This window comes from Theropithecus gelada, chromosome 11, assembly GCF_003255815.1.
Source record: "Theropithecus gelada isolate Dixy chromosome 11, Tgel_1.0, whole genome shotgun sequence".
Lineage (NCBI taxonomy): Eukaryota > Metazoa > Chordata > Mammalia > Primates > Cercopithecidae > Theropithecus > Theropithecus gelada.
In genome coordinates this window covers 71,588,848-71,601,959 of record NC_037679.1, presented here as the reverse complement: position 1 = coordinate 71,601,959, position 13,112 = coordinate 71,588,848, and the positions used below count along the sequence as shown (strand labels likewise).

Sequence of the window (13,112 nt, the reverse complement as noted above, 5' to 3'; positions counted from 1 at the left end):
GGGTCATAGTATTTTACAGTATAAATAAGTAATCCAAATCATTCCTTATATTTATAATAAAGAATAACCACTTGTTTTGCTACCTATAAAATGGTTTCTTTCTGCCCATGTCAGTGCACATTGTTGTCAGAAGAAAGTGGCTCTGTTGGTATGTAATCTAAACCTACTCTAAAGGAAGAGCTGATGTGCCATAGCAGATAATTTACTCCTCCTCCAAGCCTCCTTACCATCCCTTTACTTCTTATCCCCACCTAATACTACTTACATTCAGTTCTGTGTGTTTTCTAACAATTTCCTCTGTGTGTGTGTGTGTATGTGTGTGTGTGTGCGTGCACACATATGTATTTTTTGGGGGGATGCAGTGAGAATGGGTGAGAAAGGGTCTCACTATGTTACCCAGACTGGTCTCAAACTTCTGGGCTCCTGGGTTCAAGGAATCCTCCCATCTCAGCCTCCAAGTAGCTGAGATTACAGAGGGGCACCACCACACCCAGCATTTCTTCTATACTTTACACAGACTACACTTTTTACTCTTGATTTACTCATAAGTTCTCCCAAATAGAACTCCCTATCTCCCAATGCTATTTCTACAGGAAACTCTCAATGAATTCTTGAGGAACTCATGCCTTTATTCTGTATTCCAAGTTACTCTAGGTAAGAGCTGCTAAATGTCAGTATTTTGCCAGTGTGAGAGGTGGAGTGACCAATAATCCCATTTTTCTCCTGGACATTTCTGATGAAGCAAACGACAAATGCAATCATATAAGAAAATGGTTTTATTCCTAATTTTTAGTTCCCATACAGTTTACAAATACACTTTTACTCTGATAATACAGCTTTGCAACTAGCAAAGCAGTTGCGCTAACACCCATAAATATAGGTGGGGAGACAATTAACATCCACTAATGTTTCTCTACATAAACTATTCTTTTAATGTCATTCTTTAAAAAACAGTTGCAAATAGACTACATAATATACGTGGGCAAAAAGGCAATTAAGTGAATCTCTTGAAACACTAAATGTATAATAAACAGCATATTATCAACATTTACATGATTCACATCAAAATGATGACATCCTAAAACGTATTCCTTTTAAAGGATAGATTTATCAATAAAATATTACATATCTTTTAATACTCTGGTACAATACTTCATATACTGCAGGAAAATTAATTGTAGGTCTAGTCATCAGCTTAATCAGGGATCCTTTTCCCATTAGCTTTTATTAATAAAAGAATCACAATTAGGTCATAAATAAACAGGCAAATTATTAATTACATGATTTGAGGCTTAGGATGAAAACTTGTCAAAATTAGTTTGATATACAGCAAAGTTATACAACACACTAAAACCAACTGTTCAATAGTTTTTGCCTTGTGTGAACTGCCCATAGTGAAAAAGGAACAAATTTTTAGTGATGAAAGATACAATAAACTATATTTTGGAACTTTTCAAGAGGAAGAAGGAAAAAAGATTTCAACAAAATTAAGGGCAAATACAGATCCTAACAAAGGCATCCTGACATCAGGGAGGCCATGTGCTTGCTATATGTAAAACTTGATTCCCCCAACAACATACAGAGAACGAAAACTGCACTGGCTTTGTAGTTATGTCTACAGTCTAAGTTTCCCTTATGGACACTAAGCTACAATAAAACACTTCACAATTGCAAACCTTTCCACAGCCCCCTCAATTAAAAATAACTCAAGATGTTATTAGTTCTTAAAATCCCCAATAAAATAACCTCTAAAAATAATCTTGACCATTTTCCTGGCTGTTTCCCCGAAGCAACTGGGCTCTTTAAAGAATGCACACACACCAAGAAAGTCCTACCCACGTCTTCTCCTCCCCATTTAGCTACATTTGAAAAGACCTTGGTTTCAGTGGGAGAGATGACCGTAAGTTTCAGAAGGGCCACACACTACACATGAAGCGCCTTTTAGGTTTTTTTTTTTTTTTTTTAAGTTATTAAGACTGTGAAATTCAGCTTTTTTTAAAAACCCCAATACCATGTGCCAGATAACTCTTTTACCCCAAAATATAAAATCCTATGCTTATAATTTTAAAATCCTCAGTGAGCTATGGAATATTGTGCATATTTAATACCTACCAGCAACCTAGAAGTAGATGGTATCCATGTGTCTGTCACACCAACTTTCCAAATAACCTCGTTCACCCATTACTGACTGCTCTGGCCCTGGGCTCTCTGACTTCCTCAGAAACCACCTCTTTGGAACTTTCATTTCCACAACTTTTTTTTAAACCTGCACCTTGAGCTTTCTCCATCATCCCAGCCTCTCGGCCTCATTCCATCTCATGTAAAGTAAACTCGTCTGAGAACCTGCGATCATCTTTTACCAAACACATCATAAGCCTTAGCAACCTAGGGACTATGATCACTCTGGCCTTGGCCTAAGTTCACATAAGAACATGACAGTCTGCTGATTTCATGGAGGGAAATCTAAATGAAATCAATCTCTTATAACAAAGCAAGCTAGCCAAGATCAGGTATTTCCATTCTGAGTATAAAAGCAACTGGTCTTAAGCAACAGGCAGAGATGTTAATGTGAAGATACATTTGTACAATCAAACTCTTGTGTGCTGGTGAAAGACTTTACCCCCAAAGTCGAGTCAAGACAAAACCAAAGCAAAATGGAGAATGAGTCAATGTAACAATGCAATAAAAAGAACAGGATTCAAGCGTCTTGCTGCAAATACTGAACTGGAATCTTTTTCTGTACAAGTTTGACTAGAAAACAGCAGTCACCTTTCCCTAATAAGGGAATCCCTTCAGGCCACACCTGTGTTCTGAAGCAATTCAAAATTCAATGAATATTGGGGGGCGGGGGTGGGGGCTGATATATATTTTGTCAGTGAGAATGGCAGCCAAACTACCTCAGAGTCTCAAAGGACTGAGAGACCTCAGAAAGGAACTACTACCAGGGCTGGATCTAGGCCTTCCTTTTAGGAGCCAAAGTCAGAAGAATCCAAGGAGACCATAACTTCACGGCAAAGATGCCATAGCATTATTACCGTCACAAAAGTCAACCAATGATATTTTCATTGAAATATCCACACTGAATGATGATTCAACATATGAGGCAAAGAGGGATGTCTCTGGAGAAGGCACTTAAGGTAGAACATTAGCAAATCTTACTGGTTGGCTAAAACAAAAATGAGCTCGTTCAGCCTGGCTGGAGGCCTGTTAGGGCTGTTCCTTCTTAGTGTGGCCTGACTAAAAAACAGTGGCATTAAGAAAGAGTCACATTTCCCAAGTCTGGGGATGCCCAGTGGGGTTGTGCTGCTTTCAAAAGCCCTGTGTCTCTAAACACATCCATCCTCACAAGATCAGTTTTCCCAAGTGCTGGTTCCAAAAATAAGTTCAGGGCTGGCAGAAATCATTCAGGAAGCTTCCTGAAGGCCCTCTCTTCATTTCTCAGTCTCACTTTCAGCTTGTCCCAGTTACTATAAGCAGCTTCGGCTTTCCAAGGTCACTAGCAACTTCTACTTTTGCTAATATCCTTGGTTTTCCATGGCACTGGTTGTGACCCTCTATTAGACTAGTGGCCCCCCAATTAACTGCACCTCCACTTTACACCCTTTTCTTGAATCTGAGCTGGGCTTGTGACTTGTTTAGTAAGTAGAGGGCATACCCCAGCTCTCTTCTGATTAGCAAAAGTCATCATCATCATCATCATCAACAGAGCGAAGTAGAAGGGACGCTGCGACAATTCTGGACTTAAGTCTTCAGAAGGCCTGGTCACTTCTGCTTTTGAGCTCTTGGGAGCTCTGAGCTGCATGTGAGAGGTCGAGCTACGCTGCCAGCCAGGCCACTGAAAGAGACTACACGGAGAAGGAGAGACTCAGGACTGCAGGCAGAGAGAGAAGCCCAGCCATCCCAGTCTCTCCACTGACCTGCTGACCACATGAGTGGCCACCTGCAGGCTGGCAGAAGAACAGCCCAGCTGAGCCCAGCTCAGATTAAACAACAGTTGGGGGTGGGGCTTTTTAAGCCACTAAAGTTTTGGGTAACTTTGTCAGCAACATTTGACAACCAAAAACACTGGTCATTCATAGATGCCTTTTTTCTAAGTACAAGACAATTACTCAAATACAAAGAAAATATGGCAAACGTTTTCCCACCACAATCTTCTCAGTCAACAGCCGAACTGTAATTGGTCAACGGCTGAAAAAAAAAAAAAAACAAAAGCCACACCTCTTATCTTAATTCATAAATATCCATGATTCTTTTTCTGTGACTCTTTAATGCCAATACAAAGGTAGACCAGTCAGCTTCTGACAGTCTCAGGCACTGGCTTAATTCTCATTTAGCCAAAAACAGAAGCCATCAAAATGAATTATCCACGACTGGATACATGATGGTAAATGCAATTGTTCTCCTTTTCTAGGATGTTGTTACTTAATTTTCCCAAATCATTTCTTCTTATCATCCCCCGCAATGAGGAAAAATAAAAATTAAACTGGTTAAGGTTATAAAAAGGAAAAAAAAAAAGCCTATTACTAGAATTTGAATCCCATAATCTGCAAAATACAGCACACAATTTAACTGCTTCCTCAATTTAAAACAAATTCTATAAAATATAATGTTGTCTACACTGTAGAGATGATTTCTTCTTATCTGAGGAAATGAGTAATTGGGAAGCAGGTATTGTGGAGTTAAAATACAGTGGTCTTCAAATGGTTTCAAATTTTGCTTATCAAAAGGTAGTCAACCACAATGCAAGCCTTCCAAATCCAAATTCTGTCTTCACATAAACTTTCTTGCATCTGTTCTTGATATTTTTAGGGAGAGGGTGAAAGTCCACATCTGGGGAAGAAATAAGTTAGAGTTTTTAAGGAACATATATCTAAAAGCTTAACAAAGCATTAGGTGATTTTAAGGTAGACTTAAAGCTTTTAACTACACTACCCATTGAAGTGGAATTTCGACATGAAATACTGACACTGAGTTTCTACTTTTTTTTTTTTTTTTTTTTTGAGATGGAGTTTCACTCTTGTGGCCCAGGTTGGAGTGCAATGGCGCAATCTTGGCTCACTATAACCTCCGCCTCTCCTGCTTCAGCCTCCCGAGTAGCTGGGATTACAGGCATGCGCCACCATGCCCAGCTAATTTTCTATTTTTAGTAGAGACGGGCTTGTCTCTACTATTTTAGTTGGTCAGGCTGGTCTTGAACTCCTGACCTCAGGTGATCCACCCACCTCAGCCTCCCAAAGTGCTGGGATTACAGGCGTTAGCCACCATGCCCAGATAAGTTTCTAATTTATCATTAAAACATGCATCACATACTTGGCTCACACTTAAAAAAGGTAATTGATAGGGAGGCGACGTATGGCAGAGATGAATTTCCAGCAGCAGAGCTGGAAGGGATGTAGGTGACCCAGTCGGAGGCCAGGTGGTCTAGCACCCCATGCCACACAGCTGGTCAGAAGCTGACTGAAATGAGAACTCAGGCTTCCTGACTTCCAACCACCCAGTGCTGAGTCCCAGTGATTCCCAGATCCCTACAGATCATCCCCCAGCACGGCCTGGGTTAACCAACTCTAATAAAAATTGCAGGAACAGTGATACCTGCACTCTACCACCAGTATCAGCCATTTCTCTGGAATAAGTGCTAGCCTTGCCTCATGCAGAATTAATTCTGTATTTGATTTTAATGTTTAATGAACTCTAAACTAAAACCATCTTGGAAAAAGAAGTACAGAGAGAGGAAAAAGGAGCCTGGTTTGTAAAACTCAATTATGGTACACTTTGCTAAAACATTCCCAAATTGCTTGCCTGCTTAAAAATACTGCCAATTATATAAACAATTAACCAATAGAGCGCTTGCATTTAAATACCTATTTTTGTGCTGAAGTTTTGGCAGGTTTTCTCATCTGAAACTTTTCTGCTGTTGCATCAGGCCCACGTTTTCATAGACTCTAGCACTGTCTTCTCTCATTCTGGAGAGAAAAGAAAAAGAAAGACATTTACAAAAATGTACACCATGCTGTTTAAGCTCACATGATATTTATAAAACACACACTACATTCTTTGGGCACCAGATATGGTACAGACACAGTTCCTGTGCCTAGGACCTGATACTCCCAGGGAGAGAAGACATAGCCATACAGCAATATAATTACAGAAGCAGAAGTGAAATAAGGTGGGGTGCGGTGGCTCACGCCTATAATCCCAGAACTTTGGGAGGCCAAGGCGGGTGGATCAAGAGGTCAGGAGTTCGAAACCAGCCTGGCCAATATGGTGAAACCCCGTCTCTACTAAAAATACAAAAATTATCTGGGTGTTGTGGTGCACACCTGTAGTCCCAGCTGCTTGGGAGGCTGAGGCAGAAGAATCTCTTGAACTTGGGAGGTGGAGGTTGCAGTGAGCCAAGATCGTGCCACTGCACTCCAGCCTGGGCGACAGAGTGAGAGTCCACCTCAAAAAAACAACAGAAGTATAATAAAAGCCTCGAGTCCTGATGTTCCCTGGTGTCTGGCAGAAAGCAGGTTGTTTTAAGGAGGGCTGTAGGATGAGGCATTTGAATCACACTGTAAAGAATGGTTGGAAACACACACATAGAACAAATCCTATTAATTTCCAGTAGAGGGATCTGAACAGGCAAAAGATCCAAGAAGGGAAAATACAGGAGCAGGCAGACAGTGATGACAGATCTATTTAGCCCCAGCTCAGGTTATGTGAAGGGCAATGGGTGGTTTAGGGCCTAGGACGGAGGACCAAAGCATCAAGATCCTAGACTCCTTTCTGCTGAGCAGGGCGGTGACATCAGAGCAGTCCAGGAGAGTGAGGAACCCAGCAGCTGTGGGTGCCAGGCTGAGAGGGGCCAGTGTATCCCAGATCTGAACCCTACAAGGGGGATGACGGGAACGAAAGGCAGACAGGCTGTCACAGGCATGCCACTGGTACTGAGGGAATCATGACAGCTGATTCGGTCATGCCAACAGGAGGGAAAAGCTTTCCGGCAAGGACTCAGAACCCTGGCATTCCAGTTCCATTGAAAATTATTGCAGAGAGCAATTTAAAATATCAATTTTCCCAGGCAGTCCACTGGGAAAGAAAAGAAAAAAGGCAGAAAGAACTGGCAACTTGAAGGAGAAAATACCTCTGCTGTATAATTTCATTTCAATGTTAAATAGAAAGCAAATGTTACCACAAACCTCATATATGCCACCTAAAACATTTATATAGAATATTAAAATCTGCAGGGGCTTAAAAATCCACATCAGAAGCAAACAGAGAGAAGATTCTTAGGGAAAAATAAAAGGTATATGTTATACTAACAAGTGACTTTTGAATATATAGAAAAATAATAACTTATAATTGCTATTCATATAATCAATTTAACAAATGCTTTCCTACTGTGTTTTAAATAAGGAGTCAGGAAGGTTTTTCTGCGAAGGACCTGAGAGTCAGTATTTTAGGCTCTATGTGCCATACGTCGTCTCTGTCACATATTATTCTTCGGGCTTTGTTTTGTTATTGGGTCTTTGTTTTGTGTTGTTTCATTTTACAACCCTTTAAAATCATTCACAGACTATACTGTAACAGGCCATGGCCCAGATCTGGGCTTGCGAGCTATAGTTTGCTGACCCCTGGTTTAAACATCCAAAGTAGATTTCTGTTGACTAGTGGCAAATGAGTGGATCATGGCTGGGCTGACACATTAGTGGTCAATTTATTTACTTTTATTTTGCAAAGAGCCTTAACACATCGTTAAGACATATGACCTTCCTTTGTAACAATCCCCAGCCCATCAAAAGAAAAAGTAGATTCTTCTTGGAGAACCACCACTTGATATACTTAAAATCCCATAGAATCCTAGTTAGCATAGCAATCAGCCTTCAGTTTAGAAATTCTTTTTTTTTTTTTAGACAGAGGTTCACTCTATAGCCCAGGCTAGAGTGCAGTGGCATGATCTCGGCTCACTGCAACATCCGGTTCCTGGGTTCAAGCGATTCTCCTGCGTCGGTCTCCCGAGTAGCTGGGATTACAGACATGTGCCACCACGCCCAGCTAATTTTTGTATTTTTAGTAGAGACAGACTTTCACCATGTTGGCCAGGCTGGTCTCAAACTCCTGGCTTCAAAGTGATCCACCCACCTCGGCCTCCCAAAGCGCTGGGATTATAGGCGTAAGCCACCGTACCTGGCCAGCTTAGGAAAATTAAAACATGGTTGAGATAGCATTAACACAATCCATAGATATCACCAGTCAGAGACACACTAACAGTGAGGCAACAGGAACGTGCACCAGTGAAAGGCATGTGCTACAAACTTATGTTTTTTTGTTGTTTTTGTTTTTTAAACCTTTTTAAACCGCCATGACCAGGTAAAAAGAATTTCCTTCAGTACTACTTACTCTGCACAGGGTGGCGTTGGAGTACAAGGCGGGAGGGGGCTCTGATCTCCACTCGTCTGGTCCGCTAGAGAATATTTAATATTTGTATATTCATGCCCTTTCCTCTTGCTTTTCTGAAATTTAGAAGAGTGCACATGTGAGGGACAATGGATATTTTAAGGGGATAAAAAAGCAAAAAAGGTATTTTGCCCAAAAAAAGAAAAAAGAGAGAGAAAGAAAAAAAAATTGATAGACAGGTTGAGAATACTGATACATTGACTAAACTGTTAGGGGATTCACCTTCTCAAGGTAAATATACAGTAGGAGTGAAAAGTACTTTTGAACCACAGACTTTGAAAGCACAGCGTCACTCATTAACAATTTACTGTACCGAACCAAATGTCCCTGTTTCTAAGCGAGAATTCACACTTTCTTTGCCACATTAGCGTCTAATCATTTCATAGTTCATGTGAAACACATTTCATGGTTTTTCAGGTAAACAGCTGGGAAAGGAACTCCGAAAATAAAATCACCCCAACTAGAAATGGCACACAAGAATGGAAGATGGTAGCACTCTTATCAGAAACAATAACACACTTCATTGTATCTCCCCTCGCCCCTGGAAAAGACTCTGGCACCTTTTTTGTTTGTTTAGAGACAGAGTCTTGCTCTGTTGTTCAGGCTATAGTGCAGTGGCATGATCTCGGCTCACCGCAACCTCTGCCTCTGGGGTTCAAGTTATTTTCATGCCTCAGCTTCCTGAGTAGCTGGGATTACAGATGCCCACCACCATGCCCGGCTAACTTTTTGTATTTTAGTAGAGATAGGGCTTTACCATGTTAGACAGGCTGGTCTTGAACTCCTGAGCTCAGATGATCCACCTGCCTCAGCCTCCCAAAGTGCTAGGATTACAGGCATGAACCACCACACCCGACCCACCTTTAAAACTTCATTTTTGGTTCTGATGATACCCTGGGAGGAAAAAGGCAAAGAAAACCGGCAGTCATGCAGTCTCATCTCAGATGTGGAGTGAACTATATTTGGTAGGACATCTAGTTAGATGGTTTATCACCCTTTTCTACTCCTATAGGCACCTGGAAACAGCCAACTCTGGAAATCTAATCCATCAGATGAGCATCATTATCTAATGTTGACTTCACTATAGGATTGCCCTTAGGGTAGCCGTATCAAATACTAATGTACAAGCGTATAAGCCAGGCCTGGTGGCACAAGCCTGTAGTCCCAGCTACTCAGAAGGCTGAGGCAGGAGCATTGCTTGAGCCTAGGAATTGAAGGCTGCAGTAAGCTATGATCGCACCATTGCACTCCAGCCTGGGCAACAGAGCGAGACCCATCTCTAAAAAATAAAAAATAGGGCTGGGCACAGTGGCTTATGCCTGTAATCCCAGCACTTTGGGAGGCCAAAGTAGAAGGATCACTTGAGGTCAAGAGTTCGAGACCAGCCTGGTCAACATGGCAAAACCCTGTCTCTACTAAAAATACAAAAATTAGCTGGGTGTGGTGGCACACACCTATAATTCCAGCTACTCAGGAGGCTGAGGCATGAGAATCACTTGAACCTGGGAGGCGGAGGTTGCAGTGAGCCAGATCAGGCCACTGCACTGCAGCCTGTGTGACGGAGTGAGACTGTCTCAAAAAATAAAAATAAAAAATAATTTTTTGCCTAATACTATTTGCCTCTGTTAAAGTAGCCAAACCAATTTATTAACTGATAAAGCAGTCAGTAAGAACTTATAGTGCAGGGAAGAAGTTGCAAAACAGACATCCAAAGCAAAAATGTTTTGTTTGGTTTATATACTATTTTGATTTTTTGAACAGCCATTTTCTTAAAACAAAGACTTGCAAATAACCATTTCTGAATAGCAGTCGTAAACGTTTAGCACTGAAAAATCTTTGCTTATATAAGAAACAATCCTTAGAAAGATAAAATATAATTCAAAATTAAATATTAAATGGAAGAATTGGCAAGAACTTTTGTTTGGTTTTTTTGTTGTTGTTGTTTTTGAGATGGTCTCGCTCTGTCACCCAGGCTGGAGTGCAGTGGTGTGATCTGGGCTCACTGTAGCCTCTGCCTCTCAGGTTCAAGCAATTCTTTGCCTCAGCCTCCCAAGTAGCTGGCATTACAGGTGTGCACCACAACACCTGGCTTATTTTTGTATTTTCAGTAGAGATAGGGTTTCATCATGTTGGCCAGGCTGGTCTCAAATTCCTGGCCTCAAGTGATCTGCCCGCCTTGGCCTCCCAAAGTGTTGGGGTTACAGGTGTGAGCCACCACACATGGCCCCTTTTTTTTTTTTTTTTTTTTTTAAGAGACAGGGTCTCACTCTGTCACCCAAGCTAGAGCACAGTGGTCTAATCATAGCTCACTGCAGCCTCAAACTCCTGGGCTCAAGCAATCCTCCCACCTCAGCCTCCCAATAGCTGGTACTACAGGCACATGCCACATTCAGCCAAATCTTTTTTTTACTTTTTGTGGAGAGGGGATCTCATTATGTTGCCCAGACTGGTCTCGAACTCTTGGCCTCAAGTGATATTTCTGCCTCAGCCTCCCAAAGTGCTGGGTTTACAGGCATGAGCCACCATGCCCTGCTAGCAGAGATCATTATTTTAAAACTTACCTGCCAGGCACTGTGACTCGTACGTGTAATCTCAGCACTTTGAGAGGCCAAGGCAGGTGATCACTTGAGGTCAGGAGTTCAAGACAAGCCTGGCCAACATGGTGACACTCCATCTCTACTAAAAATACAAAACTTAGCCGGGTGTGGTGGCGCACACTTGTAGGGGCTGAAGCACCGGAATCACTTGAACCTGGGAGATGGAGATTGCAGTGAGCCAAGATACCACTGCACTCCAGCCTGGGTGACAGAGTGAGACTCCCTCTCAAAAAATAATAATAAAATATTTTTTAAAAAATAAATAAAACTTATCCTGAGGTTTAAAAATCTCAACTCACTTTTTAAAATAAAAATTTTAAATCTATAATAAATAGGAACTGAAGAGTAAAACTGCTTTTTTACTCAATTTTTTTTAAAAGTAGCTTTTAAAAACACATGACATGAGATCTACCCTCTTAAGAAACTGTTAGATGTGCAGTATTATTAACTATATATCCACTGCTGTATAGAAGATCCCTGAAGTTTTTTGTCTTATATTACTGAAACTCTATACCCATTTAACGTTAATCCCTATTTCCCTCCCCTACTCAATACTTCCTTGAAAATAAAAATCAGTATTTCTATTAATACATAAAGTGATTACAACAGAATTTTCTAGTGTGGAATAATTCATATAAATGAAACAGGAATTGCTTCAATGACTCAAAGGAATCCAAGGAAAAGCATTAAAATGTTGGAACTTGGGCCAGGCATGGTGGCTCATGCCTGTAATCCTAGCACTTTGGGAAGCCGAAGTGGGCGGATCATGAGGTCAGGAGATCGAGACCATCTGGGCTAATACGGTGAAACCCCATCTGTACTGAAAATACACAAAATTAGCCGGGCGCATGGTGGCACGCGCCTGTAGTCCCAGCTACTCGGAGGCTGAGGCAGAAGAATCCCTTGAACCTGGAAGACAGAGCTTGCAGTGAGCTGAGATTACGCCACTGCACTCCAGCCTGTGCAACAGAGCAAGACTCTGTCTTAAAAAAAAAAACAAGAAAAAAAAAATGTTGGAACTTTTTAGCTTCTGTAGAAGACCAAGAAATAAAACTGACTCACAAATCAGATGGGCTCGTCTCAGTACTGTGACAGCACAGGCTGTGTGATAGATCAAGAGAAATTCTCAGGGAATAGGGATTGTTTTGTTTTGATTTGTGTTTGTGGAGTAGAGGGTAATGTGTTTCTGAGGCCTAGAAAATCATCTGAAATTGATCTATCTCCACCCAAATTCAATGTCACAGCACAGTAACCAAGCCTTCTGCAATGTTCATAATAAATCCTATGGCCTTGCCAACTGACACACAACCAAGATTGAGAGAAGGGATCGATCACAAGACTCCAAAATCATCTGGTATTAAGTATCTTTCCATGTGAAGTAACCGATTACACTCATAAACCTTAAATTACAAAAAATCAAAGGCCAAGAGCAGGAAGAGAGGGTAAAATGAAAACACTTGCCTTGGTTACAGAGCAGCCTAGACTACTTGTCCAGTGCACTCTGGGTTCACATTTGAAGACTACAAACACCACGATTCCTTCCACTATCCAATCATGAAATCTTGCTGGTTTTACTTCGCTCTGTGCTCACTGTCAGTCCCACCCACTCTGACCAAACCATGACGGATTCTCACGTGCAGCGCTGCAGCAGCTCCTCCCTGGCCCCTGCAGCTGCTCAAGCCTGGAGCCCACCCATTCTTCACCCTCAAGCCAGAGTCCTCTTTCAAAATGAGGGTCTCTTTTTTTTTTTTTTTTTTTTTTGAGACGAAGTCTGTCACTCAGGCTGGAATGCATTGGCACAATCTTGGCTCACCACAGTCTCTGCCTCCTGGGTTCAAGTGATTCTCATGCCTCAGCCTCCCAAGTAGCTGGGACCACAGGCATAAGCCACCATGCCCAGCTAATTTTTGTAATTTTGGTAGAGACAGGGTTTCACCATGTTGCCCAGGCTAGTCTCAAACTCTTGGTCTCAAGCGATCCACCCACTTCAGCCTCCCAAAATGCTGGGATTACAGGTGTGAGTCACCACACCTGGCCTAAAATAAGGATCTTTTTATGCCATTCTCTTGCTTCAGA

The 13,112-nt window shown here is 41.6% G+C and overlaps 1 protein-coding gene across 2 annotated transcripts in view; it reads right to left on the bottom strand.

Moving 5' to 3' along the window:
• Positions 1–758: 758 nt before the first annotated feature.
• Positions 759–13,112, bottom strand: part of PTPN11 (protein tyrosine phosphatase, non-receptor type 11) — a 98,800-nt gene continuing 86,446 nt past the window's right edge. For both annotated transcript variants that reach the window (XM_025403590.1, XM_025403592.1), the window contains exons 14-16: positions 8,383–8,495; positions 5,862–5,963; positions 759–4,830 (exon numbers count right to left, since the gene is read on the bottom strand). In XM_025403590.1, coding sequence (XP_025259375.1) covers positions 5,894–5,963; positions 8,383–8,495 — 183 coding nt within the window. In that variant the 3' untranslated portion in view covers positions 759–4,830; positions 5,862–5,893. The remainder of the gene's footprint in view (positions 4,831–5,861; positions 5,964–8,382; positions 8,496–13,112) is intronic.